This window comes from Nuphar pumila, chromosome 3 (assembly GCF_984573655.1).
Source record: "Nuphar pumila chromosome 3, dmNupPumi1.hap1.1, whole genome shotgun sequence".
In the NCBI taxonomy this organism is placed as follows: domain Eukaryota; kingdom Viridiplantae; phylum Streptophyta; class Magnoliopsida; order Nymphaeales; family Nymphaeaceae; genus Nuphar; species Nuphar pumila.
The window spans coordinates 71,567,981-71,589,131 of record NC_143251.1 but is presented as its reverse complement, the minus strand read 5'-3'; the positions used below and the strand labels follow the sequence as shown (position 1 = coordinate 71,589,131).

The 21,151-nt window shown below is 43.1% G+C and overlaps 1 protein-coding gene across 2 annotated transcripts in view; it reads right to left on the bottom strand.

The window, feature by feature from the left end:
* B73 (molybdopterin biosynthesis CNX1 protein / molybdenum cofactor biosynthesis enzyme CNX1 (CNX1)) overlaps positions 1-21,151 on the bottom strand; it is a 157,575-nt gene that overhangs the window by 67,684 nt on the left and 68,740 nt on the right. Inside the window, exon 7 of one of the 2 annotated variants that reach the window (XM_089999537.1) lies at positions 3,999-4,189. In XM_089999537.1, coding sequence (XP_089855663.1) covers positions 3,999-4,189 — 191 coding nt within the window. The remainder of the gene's footprint in view (positions 1-3,998; positions 4,190-21,151) is intronic. The other variant, XM_089999538.1, reaches the window with a different exon arrangement.

Genomic DNA, 21,151 nt, shown 5'->3' with positions numbered 1-21,151 from the left:
GGTGTCGCCTTCCTCTGGAAGTCCTCTCATAGTAGAATTCTCTCTTAATTTAACCTTTAGATTGAATTTAAAGTTTTAAATTGGTTGAACTTGGAATTCAAATCTGGATCCAAATCTATGTTCAAATCCATATGGATCCCAACCTGGACTAGGTCCTAGTTAATATGGGTCTTGGACTGGGTCCAGATCCATATTAATTCAAATCAAACAGATTGGATCGGATCTGATCCAGTCAAAAAAATGTAAACATAGAGGTGGGTCATTTTTGAAAAACGCGATTTTTGAGCCGACCGTAACCCAATTTCAAAAAAATGAAATATCAAAGTTCTCAAAATTACAAGTTGGATATACATGTTAAGGATAATTAGATTTGTTCCACGATGGTCATCTTGCATTTTTGTATGGATTTAATTAGTTTTTTTGTTGCGAGTTCCTTTAAGCTCTTACATTTAATATGCATGTTGTCGTGTTTTGCTTAGATCTCTATTTATGTTTTCTTGAAAAATATATTGATTTTAAGGTTATGATTGTCTAACTAGAATTCTTGAAAATTGTTTTTTGAAGTAAATTCCTTGTGTCTATCTCAATGGCTATTATACCTTGGTTGAATTGGTGCTAATTTTTATAAAATTTTAAAAATTATTGCGTAAAGTTATTTTTCTTGATACTTGCTTTTAAAATTGTTTAGTTTATTTTTTATATATGATTTTTTTTATGTTTTGTTGGCATGCTTAATCATCGCTTCTCCATATATATCTATATATAATATCAATATACTTTAATTTTTGTTGTTCTTGTTCAAAATATATTTTTTGTTTTGAAACTATATACATTTAATTTATAACTATTCTTAACTCTTGTCATGTTCAAACTCTTTCATTTTATCTTAAAACGATTTAGTTAGGATATTTAAATTTGTGTAGTTGAAATCTTTGTTTTATTATCTTCGCAGGTTTTTAAAGATGAGATGGGTTGAAAAAGTAATTTTTGATGCATCATATCATGAAGATAGAGATAGCCAATGAAGGCATTTGGTGAAAATTACCAATAAAGACATTTGAAGACTTGTATTTACAAACTTTCGGTTATCACAAAGTAAGTTTGAAAGGGAGTGTTAAGATATATAGATATATTGTATATTTATATATGTATGCATATACATATATTTATGTATGTATATCATGTTTATTGATTTGTAATAGGTTATGCCCTCTAGGGGTATTTTGGTCATTTTATACATTTGTAATAGGCCCTACATTAGGGACAGATCTGACCTTTTGTTTTTTTAATTTATCTTTTTATTATTATCCAGGGCTTTTTGACCTTTTAGGTCATAGAGTAATTGGGGGCTCCCCAACGACTACATTGGGGCACCCTTGGCCCTCCTATGTTGTATATAAAGGGACCTCTTGTCCCTATTTTCTTTAATGTCTTTCTAGGCATTCTAACTCAATAAAGATCTATTATTTTTTTATGTTCTGTGTTCTTTTGTGTATGCATGCCCATTGGTGGATCTTGCGATCTTATGTATTTGCCATTGATTGGCTTATGTATTGTCCCTTTGTGGACTTGTGTTGTGCACTCTCTCTTGATCATTGTATACCCTTGGTGGCTCATTTGTATTCCTCTTGTTTTCATTACAGAGTCTACCTGTTAATACACTTCAAACATTTCTCAGCAAACTTGAGATGTCCTCTAGCATCATCTCATGTTTGAGGGGTGGTGTTGAAGAGTGTGATATGGATTGTATAATATGCATTATTATTATTCTATTGCCCATGGTGTATACAGAATTATTTATAGGGGCACTTCTGTACTTTTTCAAGAGGTTAGAGGTCAACAAAATTTGTCTTGTAGTGTAACCAAAGGGATCGACTCGCTTTAAGATGTATGCACTCTCATTTTTCATATTGAATGAAGGATTTCTTGTGTTTCTCATTCATCTTCCTCTTCTTTGTGTGGTTGTCCCCTAACTGTGTATACCAGGTAATAAAGATTATAATGCAACATGGGATGCAACTCAGCAAAAGTAGGATACTGGGTTTTGTAGTCACTTGTCAACAAACTCTCAAAGCCCATGTGTACCCTGCTAGCATCACTAATGGCTATTGGATTAATGCTAATTGGTCACAAACAATCTTTATCTCCACTGGACAGTAAAAAATTGAAATATCTTCCTCTTTACAATTAAAAGCTCTCTCAAATGCATTTAAATTAGCTGACAGACTTGGTGTATACCAATCATGTAACCTCTCCAAAGACAACTGGTTAAATCAATAACTTAAGATCCCCTCAAACAAGTAGTATTTACTCATCCTTATTGATTTAGTCATTGGAACTAAGCGGTCAATCTTCACAAAGACGATTTGCAATGAAAACCTTATTAACTTGTCCATTTTAAGTAGGTTCATATTTTGAAATCAGCTTAAGTGGAGGCTTTATTCCGGTAATATGATTGCTAATTTAAATTAACATTCTGAGTTAAGATCCCCTCTAGCAAAGTAGAATTTATCCACCAATGAGTTCTTGGAAATTAGCCAACTCATATTCATCAATAGATTTAGAATAACAACCCTTTTAACTCATCTTATTTTCAACAAGGTCATCTTTTGAAAGGAATTTAAGAGGGGCTGTGCTCCATCAAATGATTCCCAACTTTATGCACCATATGCATGACACCAATATGCCTTTCCAAGCAAAGAAGCTGTTAAGGGTCAATTTAGACTTCAGGAAAAGGAAAGTTTAAATTTGAGGAAGAGGATGGTGCATTGATATTAAATGATGATGTCAGCAATAGAACAGCCTCAGTGATGACATCAATAAAAGACAAACTAGAAGAGAACAAAAGGAAGAAGAGAAGAGAAGTGAGAACATGAAAGGCTAAAGAGAAGGGAAAATGACAAAAGCAGATGAAAAGAATAACGCAACAGCTGGAGAAGAGATCTGAAGAAGCACTGGAAATGAGTAGAAGAAAGAACCAAGAGATTAGGGGAAAGGATTTTGCAGAAAATAAGGAGAGATAAAAAAGAATGAATACTAGATTTAAGCAAAAAGAGAACAGAAAAAACTGTTCAAGAAGTAAGGCATAGATGGACCGAAACCTGTATGGGTTGATCAAGGGCTCTGAATATAATGTAAATCAGAATCAGAAGACTGCAAAAAACATAACAAAAATGGGAAAAGAAAAAAGAAAAAGAGGCCTGGTTATCACCCTTAATAATTCTTGTAAGAGGTCCATCCTTCTATTAACTTGTATTTCTCTTAAACTATAACTCGGAAAATACAAAGTCATTAAAATAGTAAGAACTACATGTGCCACTGCCAGATGTCAATCAGCAAAATGACTAAAAAGTGCGCATACATTAGTTTTTCTTTTTTAAGATGACAATAAACTCAGATAGATGATTATTAAGCACTGATTTCTTGGTATCTCCAGATGACCATGATGTTGACTTTTAACTTATAAACTATGTCACATGGGTGCGGGTGCGGGGATTCGGCACTTCCAAAAAACCCAGGTGCGGGGGTGCGGCAGGGGCAAAAATGTAATATATATATATATATATATATATATATATATATATATATAAGGGGGGGTCCGGGGGTTCCCCCTGGCGCCGCAGCCCATTTCATAGGGCAAATTTTTTTTTTAAAAAAAAATCCAAAAAAATGGACTGAAATGACCCTGGGTGCGGTCAACGCACCCAGGGTCGGGTTGGCCGCACCCGCGTCGAGTCGACGCGGTTGCGGCACCCTGCTAGCCGAATCCCTGTTACATAGCTTATAAATGATAGTGTGCAAACAAGATAAGGGTTGTGTTGTGACTAATTTCCGTAAAGGATTTAATTTGGCATAAGGGGGTGGGGGGGGGGATGAAAACCCACAAACTGGAACTAGTTCAGGGACCACTGCATAAACATGGGTTACTTTCAACTACATATAAATCTGTTATAAATGAATGAAACAGAAACTCAAACATATTGGGTAATTCCACCAACCTCTGAAGATTAGGATTTGCCCACCCTGCCAGATAACGAAGGGCAGGGACAACCATAAGATGGAAACAAACTATGCAGCTCACAGGATTTCCAGGCAAACCAAATGCAAGAATCTTCTTTTCTGGCCTTCCCACTGTTGAATCAACAGTAATCTCTGCAAAAGTTAATGGCTTCCCAGGTTTCATTAACACCTGAAAGCCATTTACATCAACAAACTTAAGTATTCAATTAATAGATTTGAAATCATTTGAGTGGATTCGTCATCATCATCACTTATCCCCACTACGCGGGGTGAGCCCCAAAAGGATTCTAAAGTTTAAAGCTTATCATTGATAACCACATCAATCTAAGTTCACGTTTTGTTAAACAAAATACTAGAATACATTTTCTACATATGAAACTAAAAACACAAGTCTAACTTGAATAAATAAAAGTTACCTTTCATACAATTTTGTAGGCTACTGAATTCAAATAGAACAATTAAAGAACAATGATGCTACAATTCAAAAGGGCCCTTTTTTGGGGATACATATCAGCGGCAACCATGGGAAAATTTTCCTCTTTTCTGCACAAAAAGGTATAGAAAGGCGTCCTAGGGTAGAGGGAGGAGAGGAGGATCTGTTCTTTGCAGATGCATCATCTGTGAAAGGGGCTTCCATAATGCAGATGCCCCATCATTGTTCACCACCTGTATAAAGCAAATGCCATGACCTATGTTTTCACTATATGATAAACCTTGCAGGTTTCTTAGTAAAGAAGCAGAAGGGAACAGAAAAAAGAGAAGAGACACATATAGGAGGCTCTCCTGTGTTAGGTAAATGAAACCTCACTTCTGTTCTTCATCAAATATAGGGTTACCTAATAGCATATATGCATAACCTGAACCATCTCCTTCGGGCAATATTTTAGAAGCATCTTTTGTGAAGAAAGGTTTGAAAATCCTTTGAGGTACTCATTATTTTCTATCCTCTTCCCTCTCTAATGGGTGAAAAAGACTCTCACTTCTCCTTTGGTTTTAAACTTAGTGGTTCGAACTGTAATGCCCCAAACTTTCAACTTTCAAACCTTTCATAAAACAGACAAAAGACTAAAAGAATCTCTTTATTACAGAGTTGGTTTAAGAAATAAGCGGAAGACCATCCTTTTGTTAATTTTAGAAAAGTAAGTTGACCACTTTGGGCACGTTAGCTAAAGAACCAAAACATACAACCCATGCTACTTGAAAAAGGCACTTTCATTAAAAGAAGGTTCTAAAAGTACAAAATTCGGATGTCCCAAGGAAAATCCGTTACAAGACCCAAAAACATCAGGACGCGAGCTAAGAGCAGGAAGAAGAAAGTCTTGAAGTCATCTTGCCATCGCGCCATCGCCCGTGAAGTACCTATTCATCACCTGTACCCATAGAATGGGTTAGTTTCGCAAAAAAACTAGTAGGTGCACAAGAGAGACTACAAGGAAACTGAATTATGTACATTTAATTCAGTAGGTTACGCAGTTTAAAGCAGATATGCAGTTAAACAGGTAAGCAATGCAAGCAGGTACACAGTGCAAACGCGTAAGTAGTGCAAGCGAATCAGTAGTGCAAACGAATAGGTAGTGCAAGCGAGTCAATGGTGCAAGCGAGTCAGTGGTGCAAGCGAGTGCAAGTGAGTCTCACTACTCAACAACCAGTGTGAACAGACTTTATGTTTCGATATTACTAGCCTGCGGGTACGCGCAGGCAAAACGTAGAAACAACTGAGACTAGTTCGGGCGTCTGTTATTCTATGTATTTTGAATAACCCGAATAGCTAGTTGAGTCCGCTCCAGAGGGACGGCTTTAGCCGAGAGAGGATTCCCCAAAGGAGGCAGTGCCACGGATGCATCCAACTTCTACAGAAGTGCTGAGCTAACTATTGTAGCCCCTTTCCCCTAACTCCAATGACTGGGGAGGCTGGATCATTGCCCGTAGGGTGGTTGTTAACAACCTGTCCATTGGAGTTTGTACCGCTTTGTCCTCTCCCTTGACAGACCACTAGAAACGAATAGGTACGTTAGGGGTTGCTTAACTAACGACCCACTCTATGTTGTGGTCTTTAAACCACTCGAGCATCTTGCCTGTGAAGGCGAATGTGAGACCATTTATGTGATTCCAGCATTGTGCATTTCGCACTGTTCGAGGTCGCACGACCGTCTCATCCGATCATCGCAGTACTAGACGTGTCGTGCACGACTACAAGTACTCTAGGATGAAGGGGGTATAGCTCCTCAAAAGAAGCCTCAACAGGAGTGTTTCACAAAGATGTAAAGTTTATCAACTTTACTATATCCTTTGAAACAGCAGTACCTTGTGCCAACATTATGCCTGCGATTTTCTAGAACCTCATCCGCTATCGGGGTATCTACATGCCTCGCATGACTCGACACCGGCCTCGATAGACGAGAAACATGTTTCTCAACAGAAACTCCAACTCATCTGCAGGACTGCATACTCAAGGAGTCAGGATCCTTGCAAGGTATCCCCCTCCTTAGACGGGGATGTTACGCTAGCTCCTATCTCAACTCTCGTCGCGAGAGAGAGAGGTGAATGCCTGAGGATGCCTTTAAGGCATATGCAAAGAGCAAAAACCTGTGCGGCATCTGCAATAGCAAAGCAGTAATAAAACATACAAAAACAAGAGTCTAGGCGCAAAGCGCGACGACAAGGTAAAGACGGTAAGCAGAAGTGCAACGCTGAACCTCGCCACGATGCGTGACGGCACATACAAACCATAAGCAAGAATGCAACACGAGATCTCGACGTGATACACGATGGCAAGTATAGACTGACATAAGGTAAAGGGCAAGGATCGCGAAACCGCGTCCTTGAGTTAAGTGTATACTCGTATAAATATATATATATATATATATACATATATATATATATATTTGTATATATATATATTCATTTATTGATCGTTTTTAGTTTAATTGAACTTAATTCAATTATCCAAGTCTTCCGTACAATCTTCCCCTACCTTGGAGGGTTACGAGCTTGCTGACGTCTGCGGACGTACACAATTGACGGCTCGAGTCGCGGAGCGCGAGTGAGATCCGTCGTAACTGCAAATATGCGATATTAGCATGCAAGCCCAGACAAAAGCAAGGCAAAGACTCAACTTCTCCAATACATAGAGCTGGGGCCAACAGTCCCAAATGACTCGAAAAAAAGGATGGGGCAGGGCCAAATGAGCCTTGCCGCCCAAAGAGGGATGTAGTCAATGTGAGCAGATGACTCACGTTCACTAGAAATTCCTCGCTGGAGATCAACATTTGTAATGATCTGTCCCCATTACGATGTAGCTTGCAAAGATTCCCCAGGTCTGTCGACCAAGGGTATAGGCTCGCGCACAAAGGGGCAGGGGGGATCGGCCCCTGCTAGCAAACAAAAAGGCAGGGGCCAATGGCCCCTGCTGGCACACAGAAAGGCAGGGGCCGATGGCCCCTGCTGGCAACCGAAAGGCAGGGCCCCTGCTGACAAAAGAAAGGCAGGGGCCATAGGCCCCTGCTGGCAAACGAAAGGCAGGGGTCTATGCCCCTGCTGTTAAAAGAAATGCAGGGGCCATAGGCCCCTGCTGGTAAACGAAAGGCAGGGGCCTATGCCCCTGCTGACAAAAGAAAGGCAGGGGCCATAGGCCCCTGCTGGCAAACGAAAGGCAGGGGCCGATGGCCTCTGCTGGCAAACGAAAGGCAGGGGCCGATGGCCCCTGCTGGCGTAAAAGAAAGGCAGGGGCCATAGGCCCCTGCTGGCAAACGAAAGGCAGGGGCCGATGGCCCCTGCTGGCGCAACAAAAAGGGGCAGGGAGGAGGGGCTCGACCCCTCCCCTGCCGTAGCAGAGAGCAGGGAAGAGGGGCCCGGCCCCTCCCCTGCCGTACGGAAGTAGGGAGGGGGTTCCGCCCCTCGCCTGTCGTACGAAAGCAGGGAGGAGGCTCAGCCCTCCCCTCCCTGTGTAACGAAGAAACGAGGGGGAAGGATGGGAGAGAGAGAGAGACGGAAAGAGGGAGAAGAAGAGGAGGAAGAACGTACCTGGTGGTCGGCGGGGGCGTCGGAGAGAGGTCGCAAGTGGCGGCAGCAGACGAGCGAGGGAGAGTCGGGAGGCGGTGAGGGAGAGAGACAGCGAGGGGGGGGGTCGTATTTGAAACCCCTGCCTTATTGTCTAAAGAAGGCACGAGGGAGGCGGTGCCTCAATTGGGTCCGGGTCGGGTCCGGATCCGACCCGAATCCTAACTTTTTTTTTTACGGGTTATTACATCCTACCCTCCTTAAAATAATTTTGTCCGCGAAATTTTTATTCCATGCACTGGTCAAAATACAAGTCAGGGTATTTTTCCCTGATATCCGACTCAGGCTCCCATGTATATTCATTTATTCCATGGTGTTGCCAACGTACTTTTACAAGAGAAATCGTCTTCGATCTGAGCACTTGGTCTCGACGGTCAACGATTGCCACTGGTCTTTCCTCGAACGCAAGTCTTTTTGGATATCCACATCATCATAATGAATGATGTGTGATGGGTCGTGAACGTATCTTCTCAGCATAGATACGTGGAAGACGTCGTGGATCTGAGCGTACTGAGGAGGCAGCGCAACACGATAAGCCGCCTCACCGATCCGATCCAGGATCTCAAAAGGTCCGACGAACCGGGGACTCAGCTTTCCTTTCTTCCCAAAACGGAAAACGCTCTTTGTAGGAGATACCTTAACAAAAACCATATCTCCTATTGAGAATTCGAGCTCTCTACGTCGACGATCGACGTAACACTTCTACCGACTCTGCGCGGTACGCAAACGTTCCCTGATCATCTGCACTTGCTGAGTATAGTGTTGTAGCACTATAGGTGAATCTAACATCCGTTCACCAACCTCATCCCAGTAAACAGGTGATCGACAAGGCTTCCCGTACAAAGCTTCGTACGGGGCCATACCGATACTCGCATGATAACTATTATTGTACGCGAATTCTCCCAACCCGGTATGAGAGTCCCATTCTCCCTTCCAGTCTAACATGCACGCTCGCAGCATGTCCTCCAAAGTCTGAATCGTAAGTTCAGATTGTCCGTCGATCTGAGGGTGGAAAGCGGTGCTGAATTTCAGTTTCGTGCCCAAGGCCAACTGCAGTTGTCCCCAAAACCTGGAGGTGAACCTCGGGTCACGATCGGAGATGATTGACACAGGAACACCATGCAATCTCACAATCTCCCTGACATAGAGGTCTGCCAAGTTGTCCAGTGACTGACTGAGACGAATAGGGAGGAAATGCGCTGATTTAGTGAGTCGATCCACGATCACCCAAATCGCATCGTGTTTCCTCCGCGTCCTCGGCAAACCGACGATGAAGTCCATCGTGATGTCCTCCCACTTCCATTGTGGAATCTCTATCTGCTGCATCACTCCGCCTGGTCGCTGGTGCTCGATCTTAACCTGTTGGCAAGTCAAGCACTTCGAAACGTATTCGGCTACGTCCCGCTTCATTCCACTCCACCAATATCTGCGCTGCAAATCTTTGAACATCTTTATGCCGCTCGGGTGAATCGTGTACTTGGACTTGTGGGCTTCAGCGAGAATCTCATCTCTCAAAATAGGGTCTTTTGGCACCTAGAGACGATCCTTACGCCATACACCTCCTTCCTCACTCAGACGAAAGGGGGTATCGGCCCGCTGCGCTAGAGCCTTCAGCTTTTCGTACCGCTCATCGAACTTTTGACTAACAAAGATCCTAGATAATAGCTCAGGTTGAGCTACCATGCTGGAAAGACTGATCGAAACTGGAGTGACTGCAAACGGTTCTCACGATATCAGATCCTCGATCAGTTTCCACCCCGCAAATAACAAATTAACAGAAACGCTGGGAGACTTGCGGCTCAGAGCGTCGGCCACAACGTTCGCTTTCCCGGGTGGTAGGACAAGGTAAAGTCGTAATCCTTGAGGAATTCCAGCCAACGCCGCTGCCTCATATTCAGCTCCTTCTGCGAGAATAAATATTTTAGGCTCTTATGATCTGTAAAAGCCTCGAACCGCTCCCCATACAAATAGTGTCGCCATATCTTCAATGCGAAGACCACCGCTGCTAACTCCAAATCATGAGTCGGATAATTCTTCTCATGTATTTTAAGTTGGCGCGATGCATAGGCGATCACTCTATCGTTCTGCATTAAGACGCAACCCAAGCCTGTCCCGGAAGCGTCGGTGTAAATCACGAAGCCGCCTCGACCCGAAGGTAAGGCCAAAATAGGAGCAGTCGTAAGACGTTCCTTCAACATCTGAAAACTGCTCTCGCACATGTCGTCCCACACGAACTTAGCTTCTTTCTTCAGGAGCTGCGTCAAGGGTAGAGAGATCTTAGAAAAGTCCTGGATAAATCTTCGATAATACCCAGCTAATCCAAGAAAACTCCGAATGTCACGAACATTCCTCGGTTGCTGCCAACTGAGTATAGCCTCGACTTTCGCTGGATCCACGGACACACCTTCCTTGGAGATGACATGTCCCAAAAACATGATCTCCTCGAGCCAAAACTCGCACTTAGAGTACTTAGCGAACAAACGCTCCTTTCGCAAAGTTTCGAGAATAACTCTCAAGTGCTCACGATGTTGCTCCCAGCTATCGGAATACACCAAGATGTCGTCGATGAACACGATCACGAAGGTGTCCAAGAAGGGTTTGAACACCCTATTCATGAGATCCATGAACGTTGCAGGAGCGTTAGTGAGTCCGAAGGGCATGACCGTAAATTCGTAATGCCCATACCTGGTCCGGAAGGCCGTCTTGGAGATATCATCTCCCTTAATTCTAAGTTGATGATACCCAGATCTAAGGTCGATCTTTGAGAAGATCTTGGCCCTCTGCAACTGATCGAACAGATCCTCGATGCGTGGCAACGGGTACTTATTCTTTATTGTCGCCTGGTTGAGCATCTGATAGTCGATGCACAATCGCAATGATCCGTCCTTCTTCTTCACGAACAAGACAGGAGCTCCCCAAGGCGAGACGCTGGGGCGGATGAATCACTGATTCATCAACTCCTACAACTACTTCTTGAGCTCTTCGAGCTCGGCTGGTGCCATCCGATATGGAGCCTTAGAAATTGGCGCAATACCCGGCAGCAACTCGATGTTGAACTGCACCTCACGAGGTGGAGGAAGGCCTGGCAGTTCCTCTGGGAAGACGTCTGGAAAATCTCGCACAACCTCCAAGTCTCCCATCGAGACTCGCGTCGGCTCGGACTGGACGACACTAACCAAAAAGGCAGTGCATCCCTTCCTGAGGTAGCTCTGCGCCTTCAGCGACGAAATCAACTTGCTTGCCTGAACAGGTTTCACGATCTTGAATTCCACCTTGGGCATTCCTGGGGGAGACAAAACAATCTTGCTATCTCTGCAAAAAATCTTGGCATGATACTTGTGCAACCAATCCATGCCTAGGATGACATCAAATTCCGTCATCACTAGCAGGATAGCACAAGCCGGTAAATGCCAATCTGCCAAGACTACGTCCAACTCTGGTACGTAGGTCGCACAAACAGTATTTTTCCCAATCGGGTTATACACTTCAAGGGTATTATGTAAGGGTTTTACAAGTACGCACAAAAACTCGGCAAAATTTACCGAAATAAAAGAGTGTGTGGCACCACAATCAAAAAGCACAAAAGCCGCTTGGTTAGCGACAAAAAGGGTACCTTGCACTAGGTCGCCCTTGGTCAGCTGCTCGGCCTTGGCTAAGTAGACGCGTCCCGGTGCCCTCCTTTGACCGCTCGCCTGCGGTTGCGGCGTCTGATACTGCTGTTGCGACTGTGGTGGCCGAGGGAGCAGAGGTGCTCCGCTGGTCTGCCTGGCGTCGTCAGCCGCCTTTTTGCGACAGTCGCGGGCATAGTGGCCCATCTTACCACAATACAGGCATCCGCCTGTGTCGAGCGGGCACGCCTGCCCAATGTGGGATCGACCGCACCTGGGGCACACATTGCCCGTCTGCTGCCTGGCTGGAGGGTTGCCCTGAGGCCGCTGACGCTTCGAAGGAGGATATCGTTTCCTTCCTCCTTCGCTCTTCACAGGAAGGAACGGTCGTTTGCCTGGGTCACCGGAAGGTGTCTTCGGCTCACCACCCGTAGCGGGTGGCCTCCTGCCCTGTGTACTCTTAGTGCGCTCCCAGGCCTCACTCAGGAGGGTGGCAGCAACAACTGCCGCAGAGAAAGTCGAGGGCATGCTGGTTAGGACTCGATGCATGAGCCCCTCCTTCAGCCCCCGAACAAACTTTCCTGCTCGCTCGCGATCATCCGCGAACAGGTTGGGACAATAGGGTTCTAAGCGCTGGAATTTGGCGATATAATCCGTCAAACTCGAATTGCCCTGGCTGAGCTCCAAGAACTCCACCTTCTTCTTCTCTCTCGCATGAGGCGGGAAGTAGTTCTCCAAGAAAGCCTTTCTAAAAGCTTCCCAAGGAATGGGCGAAATTCCCGAAAACTGCACACTCCGGGCCATGTCCCACCAACTGCGGGCATTCTCCTTCAGCCTAAAGGTCCTGAATAACGTTTTTTTGTCATCGGGCACTGACAAGACCTCGAACACTCGTTCCACCTCCTTCACCAAGTTATCGGCCATGTCTAGGTCGGGCTTGCCATCGAAGGTCGGGGGGTCAAGCTTCAGGAATTTCTCATACGTCACTGCGGTATGCGGCTTCGGCTCAGAAACGAGCGCTGGTTCCCTTTGAGAACGAATCTGGTCTCGCATAGCCGCTGCTAGGGAACTTATGCAATCCAACACGAATCCCCGCTGATCTGACCAATCGTCAGCAGACCCTTCATTCGAGTTTCTTGCCATCCCACTGTTGAATCAACAGTAATCTCTGCAAAAGTTAATGGCTTCCCAGGTTTCATTAACACCTGAAAGCCATTTACATCAACAAACTTAAGTATTCAATTAATAGATTTGAAATCATTTGAGTGGATTCGTCATCATCATCACTTATCCCCACTACGCGGGGTGAGCCCCAAAAGGATTCTAAAGTTTAAAGCTTATCATTGATAACCACAGCAATCTAAGTTCACGTTTTGTTAAACAAAATACTAGAATGCATTTTCTACATATGAAACTAAAAACACAAGTCTAACTTGAATAAATAAAAGTTACCTTTCATACAATTTTGTAGGCTACTGAATTCAAATAGAACAATTAAAGAACAATGATGCTACAATTCAAAAGGGCCCTTTTTTGGGGATACATATCAGCGGCAACCATGGGAAAATTTCCCTCTTTTCTGCACAAAAAGGTATAGAAAGGCGTCCTAGGGTAGAGGGAGGAGAGGAGGATCTGTTCTTTGCAGATGCATCATCTGTGAAAGGGGCTTCCATAATGCAGATGCCCCGTCATTGTTCACCACCTGTATAAAGCAAATGCCATGACCTATGTTTTCACTATATGATAAACCGTGCAGGTTTCTTAGTAAAGAAGCAGAAGGGAACAGAAAAAAGAGAAGAGACACACATAGGAGGCTCTCCTGTGTTAGGTAAATGAAACCTCACTTCTGTTCTTCATCAAATATAGGGTTACCTAATAGCATATATGCATAACCAGCAATTATTTGTATGAGATGCTAAACAATATCATTGTACCCATGCTCACAAACCCAAAGATGATTAAAACAGGTTTTAATTACACAAGTTCACAGAATATTGATTATATTCGTCAGTGAATGTAACAAGGAAGAAACACATTTAACCCAAGGTTTCATCTAAATTCAAGTCTTATGTGGCAAAGGTCAAAAAATATAATCCTAGTGGGTCGCATTGAACATGGTCTATACAAGTGGGATTGGTCTCACATGGGTTAATCTAGATTGGACACTACAGATATGTGATCAGGTTGATTGAAATGGCCCATAATGTCATATACCCAATATATAATGTCGTTAACCACCTATCAATGTCACAACTCACAGGGACATGGAACATACCATTTTGTGTAAGTTTCCATTAAGAATTGACACGGAGGTAAGTTGTGTTAAATTATGTAAATAATCATGTAATGTAATATATATATTTTATATATATAAGGTAATACATATACATATATTAATATATATGTATATGTATCTACTTATTATATATATAAAATATATATTTCTATTTGTTTAGCCGTAGGGGTAGTTTAGTCTTTTCCACTGTCTTACGCACATTCACTTTTATAAATGTGATTGTAAATTAATTTTATTTTTTATTTCTTTTTAATTTTTTATTTCTTTTCTTTTAAGTACCAAAAAGTACCTTGGGGGCCCACTCAAATAGACGTTGTTATAAATAGGGGCTCTCCCCTTTGTATTTTCTTATGGCTTTGAGTCAAAGCCCAAGTGCTCAATAAAGTGATTCCAATATTTTTTATGCCTTTGTGCATTTGTGAGTTTTTGTGAGTTGTGCTTTTGTGCACAAGTGTTCTTATTGTGCATGTGTGCCGGGTTTATTATCAAGAATATTAAGGTCCTTATCTTAGTTGGAGATACTTTTACATGGTATCAGAGCCTCGTTGAAGAAGGAGGATCGTGCATCTCTTCACTTGTGAAGTGCCTCCAAAAACGTGTCTTCAAGTTATTGAAGTTTTGAAGTGAATCATCTCCTTCGGGCAATATTTTAGAAGCATCTTTTGTGAAGAAAGGTTTGAAAATCCTTTGAGGTACTCATTATTTTCTATCATCTTCCCTCTCTAATGGGTGAAAAAGACTCACTTCTCCTTTGGTTTTAAACTTAGTGGTTCGAACTGTAACGCCCCAAAATTTCAACTTTCGAACCTTTCATAAAACAGGCAAGAGACTAAAAGAATCTCTTTATTATAGAGTTGGTTTAAGAAATAAGCGGCAGACCATCCTTTTGTTAATTTTAGAAAAGTAAGTTGACCACTTTGGGCACGTTAGCTGAAGAACCAAAACATACAACCCATGCTACTTGAAAAAGGCGCTTTCATTAAAAGAAGGTTCCAAGAGTACAAAATTCGGATGTCCCAAGGAAAATCCGTTACAAGACCCAAAAACATTAGGACGCGAGCTAAGAGCAGGAAGAAGAAAGTCTTGAAGTCATCTTGCCATCGCCCGTGAAGTACCTATTCATCACCTGTACCCATAGAATGGGTTAGTTTCGCAAAAAAACTAGTAGGTGCACAAGAGAGACTACAAAGAAACTGAATTATGTACATTTAATTCAGTAGGTTACGCAGTTTAAAGCAGATATGCAGTTAAACAGGTAAGCAATGCAAGCAGGTACATAGTGCAAACGCGTAAGTAGTGCAAGCGAATCAGTAGTGCAAACGAATAGCTATTGCAAGCGAGTCAATGGTGCAAGCGAGTGCAAGTGAGTCTCACTACTCAACAACCAGTGTGAACAGACTTTATGTTTCGATATTACTGGCCTGCGGGTACGCGCAGGCAAAACGTAGAAACAACTGAGACTAGTTCGGGCGTCTGTTATTCTATGTATTTTGAATAACCCGAATAGCTAGTTGAGTCCGCTCCAGAGGGACGGCTTTAGCGGAGAGAGGATTCCCCAAAGGAGGCAGTGTCACGGATGCATCCAACTTCTGCAGAAGTGCTGAGCTTACTATTGTAGCCCCTTTCCCCTAACTCCAATGACTGGGGAGGCTGGATCATTGCCCGTAGGGTGGTTGTTAACAACCTGTCCATTGGAGTTTGTACCGCTCTGTCCTCTCCCTTGACAGACCACTAGAAACGAATAGGTACGTTAGGGGTTGCTTAACTAACGACCCACTCTATGATGTGGTCTTTAAACCACTCGAGCATCTTGCCTGTGAAGGCGAATGTGAGGCCATTTATGTGATTCCAGCATTGTGCATTTCGCACTGTTCGAGGTCGCACGACCGTCTCATCCGATCATCGCAGTACTAGACGTGTCGTGCACGACTACAAGTACTCTAGGATGAAGGGGGTATAGCTCCTCAAAAGAAGCCTCAACAGGAGTGTTTCACAAAGATGTAAAGTTTATCAACTTTACTATATCCTTTGAAACAGCAGTACCTTGTGCCAACATTATGCATGCGATTTTCTAGAACCTCATCTGCTATCGGGGTATCTACATGCCTCGCATGACTCGACACCGGCCTCGATAGACGAGAAACATGTTTCTCAACAGAAACTCCAACTCGTCTGCAGGACTGCATACTCAAGGAGTCAGGATCCTTGCAAGGTATCCCCCTCCTTAGACGGGGATGTTACGCTAGCTCCTATCTCAACTCTCGTCGCGAGAGAGAGAGGTGAATGCCTGAGGATGCCTTTAAGGCATATGCAAAGAGCAAAAACCTGTGCGGCATCTGCAATAGCAAAGCAGTAATAATACATACAAAAACAAGAGTCTAGGCGCAAAGCGCGACGACAAGGTAAAGACGGTAAGCAGAAGTGCAACGCTGAACCTCGCCACGATGCGTGACTGCACATACAAACCATAAGCAAGAATGCAACACGAGATCTCGACGTGATACACGATGGCAAGTATAGACTGACATAAGGTAAAGGGCAAGGATCGCGAAACCGCGTCCTTGAGTTAAGTGCATACTCGTATAAATATATATATATATATAGATAGATATATATATATATTTGTATATATATATATATATATTCATTTATTGATCGTTTTTAGTTTAATTGAACTTAATTCAATTATCCAAGTCTTCCGTACAATCTTTCCCTACCTTGGAGGGTTACGAGCTTGCTGACGTCTGCGGACATACACAATTGACGGCTCGGGTCGCGGAGCGCGAGTGAGATCCGTCGTAACTGCAAATATGCGATATTAACATGCAAGCCCAGACAAAAGCAAGGCAAAGACTCAACTTCTCCAATACATAGAGCTGGGGTCAACAGTCCCAAATGACTCGAAAAAAAGGATGGTGCAGGGCCAAATGAGCCTTGCCGCCCAAAGAGGGATGTAGTCAATGTGAGCAGATGATTCACGTTCACTAGGAATTCCTCGCTGGAGATCAACATTTGTAATGATCTGTCCCCATTACGATGTAGCTTGCAAAGATTCCCCGAGTCTGTCGACCAAGGGTATAGGCTCGCGCACAAAGGGGCAGGGGGGATCGGCCCCTGCTGGCAAACAAAAAGGCAGGGGCCGATGGCCCCTGTTAGCAAACAGAAAGGCAGGGGCCAATGGCCCCTACTGGCACACAGAAAGGCAGGGGCCGATGGCCCCTGCTGGCAACCGAAAGGCAGGGGCCTATGCCCCTGCTGACAAAAGAAAGGCAGGGGCCCTGCTGGCAAACGAAAGGCAGGGGCCTATGCCCCTGCTGACAAAAGGCAGGGGCCATAGGCCCCTGCTGGCAAACGAAAGGCAGGGGCCGATGGCCCCTGCTGGCGCAAAAGAAAGGCAGGGGCCATAGGCCCCTGCTGGCAAACGAAAGGCAGGGGCCGATGGCCCCTTCTGGCGTAAAAGAAAGGCAGGGGCCATAGGCCCCTGCTGGCAAACGAAAGGCAGGGGCCGATGGCCCCTGCTGGCGCAACAAAAAGGGGCAAGGAGGAGGGGCTCGACCCCTCCCCTGCCGTAGCAGAGAGCAGGGAAGAGGGGCCCGGCCCCTCCCCTGCCGTACGGAAGTAGGGAGGGGGCTCCGCCCCTCGCCTGCCGTACGAAAGCAGGGAGGAGGCTCAGCCCTCCCCTCCCTGTATAACGAAGAAACGAGGGGGAAGGATGGGAGAGAGAGAGAGACGGAAAGAGGGAGAAGAAGAGGAGGAAGAACGTACCTGGTGGTCGGCGGCGGCGGCGGAGAGAGGTCGCAAGTGGCGGCAGTAGACGAGCGAGGGAGAGTCGGGAGGCGGTGAGGGAGAGAGACAGCGAGGGGGGGGGGGGCGTATTTGAAACCCCCTGCCTTATTTTCTAAAGAAGGCACGAGGGAGGCGGTGCCTTAATTGGGTCCGGGTCGGGTCCGGGTCCGGATCCGACCCGAATCCTAACTTTTTTTTTTTACGGGTTATTACACGAACTACCATGTTTGGGCCGGCAATATGAAAGCCCATATCAAAGGGAAAGGTCTTTGGGGGTACGTTCAAGGTTCAATATCGGAACCCGAACCCAAACTTACAATCATAGAAAAAGGGAATATTAAGATTCTTGAAGGTGAAGATAGACAAAAGGCCCTAGAAGATTATTCCAAAAGGCATGATGAGTGGGAGATGAACTTCAAAATCTTGTCTCGGATTTTTTCATCCGTAGAAACCAAGATCAACGCCAACATCATTAAGTTTAAAAGGGTCTCTGAAGCTTGGTTGTACCTTGAAAAAATGTATACTTCAAGGGACTTATCTCACAAATATTACCTCCAAAAGAAGGCTTTGACCCTTCAACAAAACGATTTGTCTATTCGGGAATATTTTGCCGAATTATAATCTATTTGGGACGAGATTGCTATGCTCGAACCAAAATGGAGCGGAGAAGCTATCGAGTTAAGACACAAACAACTAGAGGAAGATCGATTCTTCAATTTTCTAAATGGTCTTAGACCCGAATTTGAGCAAATTCGGTCCTCTCTACTATCCGCCTTCACATCTCCCTCTATTGAAGATGTTATCACTAAGCTAAGTGGTGAAGAAACCCGTATGGGGATTAGTAAAAATAATTCTAGCATCCTTGCTACACCTTCTCAAAATGATTATGAAGCGGTTAATGCTGTGTCAAGACCCGGGAATAATATGAAGGCCTACAAACCTCCCCATTTCAAAAATCAAGGACATGGAGGAAATGATCGATATGGCAAAAGAGACTAGAGAAAATTAACTTGCCATTTTTGTAAAGAACCCGGGCATATCAAACCCATTTGCCCCAAATAGAAGAAAATTCTTGTCGCGACTATGGCATCCCAACCAGAGAAACGACCTTCTTCATCAAATGAGCATCTTTCCCTTCAACAAATTATGGATGCTCTTCAACCTCTTCTCAAATGAGGCATTTCCGGAGCTGCTATGTCATCTTCCTCTTCTCTCGGTAAGACATCTTGGCTCCTAGATTCCGGTGCTTCATTTCACATAACTCCAAGTTTTTGTTTTCTTTCTGATTTTTCTAAAAAATTTCTTCCATCTTTTGTCTCAACGGCGGATGGAACACCTCTTGAAATTAAATGAATGGGCAATTTTGAAAAACAAGACTTCTTTATTCCAAAAAGTCGTCTTATACCAAAACTAAACTTAAATTTACTCTCCGTTTCTCAACTCTCGGACTATGGTTGTGATATAAAATTCTCTTCTAATAAATGTAGGATACAAGATCGCCAGTCCGGGAAGTTGATTGGGGAAGCCTCTAGGAGAGGAGACCTCTACTATGTTGATTTTCTCAAAATTCCCAAGAATCAATTTTGTAATGTTGCTCAAAACAAAGATATTCATGTATGGCATAAGAGATTGGGTCATCCCAACATTGTTAAAATCTCTTATTTGCCTTTTATTAAGCATCTTTATAATGAAAATTTTGTATGTAATGAATGTATTCTTGGGAAAATGAAAAGTCTTCCGTTTTCTCAAAGATCCATGTTTACAACAAAATCTTTTGAAATTGTTCACTCCGATGTATGGAGTCCGACTCCGGTGATATCTAAAGGAGTTTTCTCATACTATGTTATCTTTGTGGACGATTACACTAGATTTAGTTGGATATATTTTCTTAAACATAAACATGAAGTTTTCTCAATTTTTAAAACATTTCATATAATGATTTTAAATCAATTCAATGGAAGTTTAAAAATTCTTAGAACCAATTCGGGTGGCGAATATCTTTTCAATGAATTCAAAAGTTATCTTGAAAATCATGGTATTCTCCATCAAAAGTCTTGTCCTAAAACCCCACAACAAAATGGGTTGGCTGAACGAAAACATAGCATATTATTGGAACAACACGAGCTTTACTCATTTCACAAAATATTCCAAAAAGACTCTGGGCTGAGGCAGCCCTTACATCAGTCTATCTCATAAATAGACTTCCATCAAAAAACTTGAACAAGGTTTCCCCATTTGAAAAATTATACGAAAAAGAACCTGATTATAGCAGGTTAAGGGTTTTTGGATGTAAATGTTTTGTCCTTACTGATAAAAATGACAAACTCTCCCCCAAGGCCATTCCTCGTGCCTTTCTTGGTTATTCTGAAACTCAAAAAGGTTTTCATTGTTATGATATTAAAAATGATAAACTATATGTTTCCAGAAATGTAAGCTTCTTGGAAAATATCAGTGGTTTCGAAAAATTTGAATCTAATGACTAGAATATAGACTATTCTTTTTTGTTTGATCTGTTGACTGTAGATGATGATACTAGTGATGATGAGTCAAATCAAAATGACTCATGTAATAATGAAACCAATTATGTGCCCCCAACGCTTCATCAATATGTCAATGAAGAACCGCATAGAGATCCCATAACCTACACTCATAGAGATAGGAAGACTTTCAGAAGTGCCCTCGAAAGATATGATGATGCTAGTGGGACTACTCCTCAAAGTGAGGAAAACCTTCGTAGGACTGAAAGACAGAGAAAACCCCCCTCTAGGTTCATCTCATATGAGTTTTTTTCACCTAAATATAAAGTCTGTCTAAGCGCCATTCACTCTTACATAGAACCTAGAAACTTCGAGGAAGCACGAAAATGTCTGGAATGGATAGTCGCTATGGATAATGAACTTGAAGCTCTAAGGAAAGCAAAGACATGAGAATTTCAAGACCTCCCTAAAGATAAGAAAACAATAGGGTGTAGATGGGTGTTTAAGGTTAAGACTAAGAGTGATGGGTCCCTCGAGAGATACAAGGCTCGTTTAGTTGCAAAAGGATATAGTCAAGAATATGGGATTGATTATGAAGAGACCTTTGCCCCGGTAGCTCGAATGGTCACCGTCCGATGTCTTATAACCGTTGCCTCAATCAACAAGTGGAACATCTATCAAATGGCTGTTAAGAATGTTTTTTTAAACGGAGATCTAAACGAAGAAGTGTATATGGATGATCCTCCTGGAATGGAGTCTCCTAAAGGAAAAGTGTTTCGCCTTCGAAAAGCATTTTATGGTTTGAAACAAGCCCCCAAGGCTTGGTATGATAGGTTTAACTCTGTAATGTTAGAAAATGGTTTTAATCCTGTTTTACTGATACTGCTTTGTTTGTTAGAAAATCT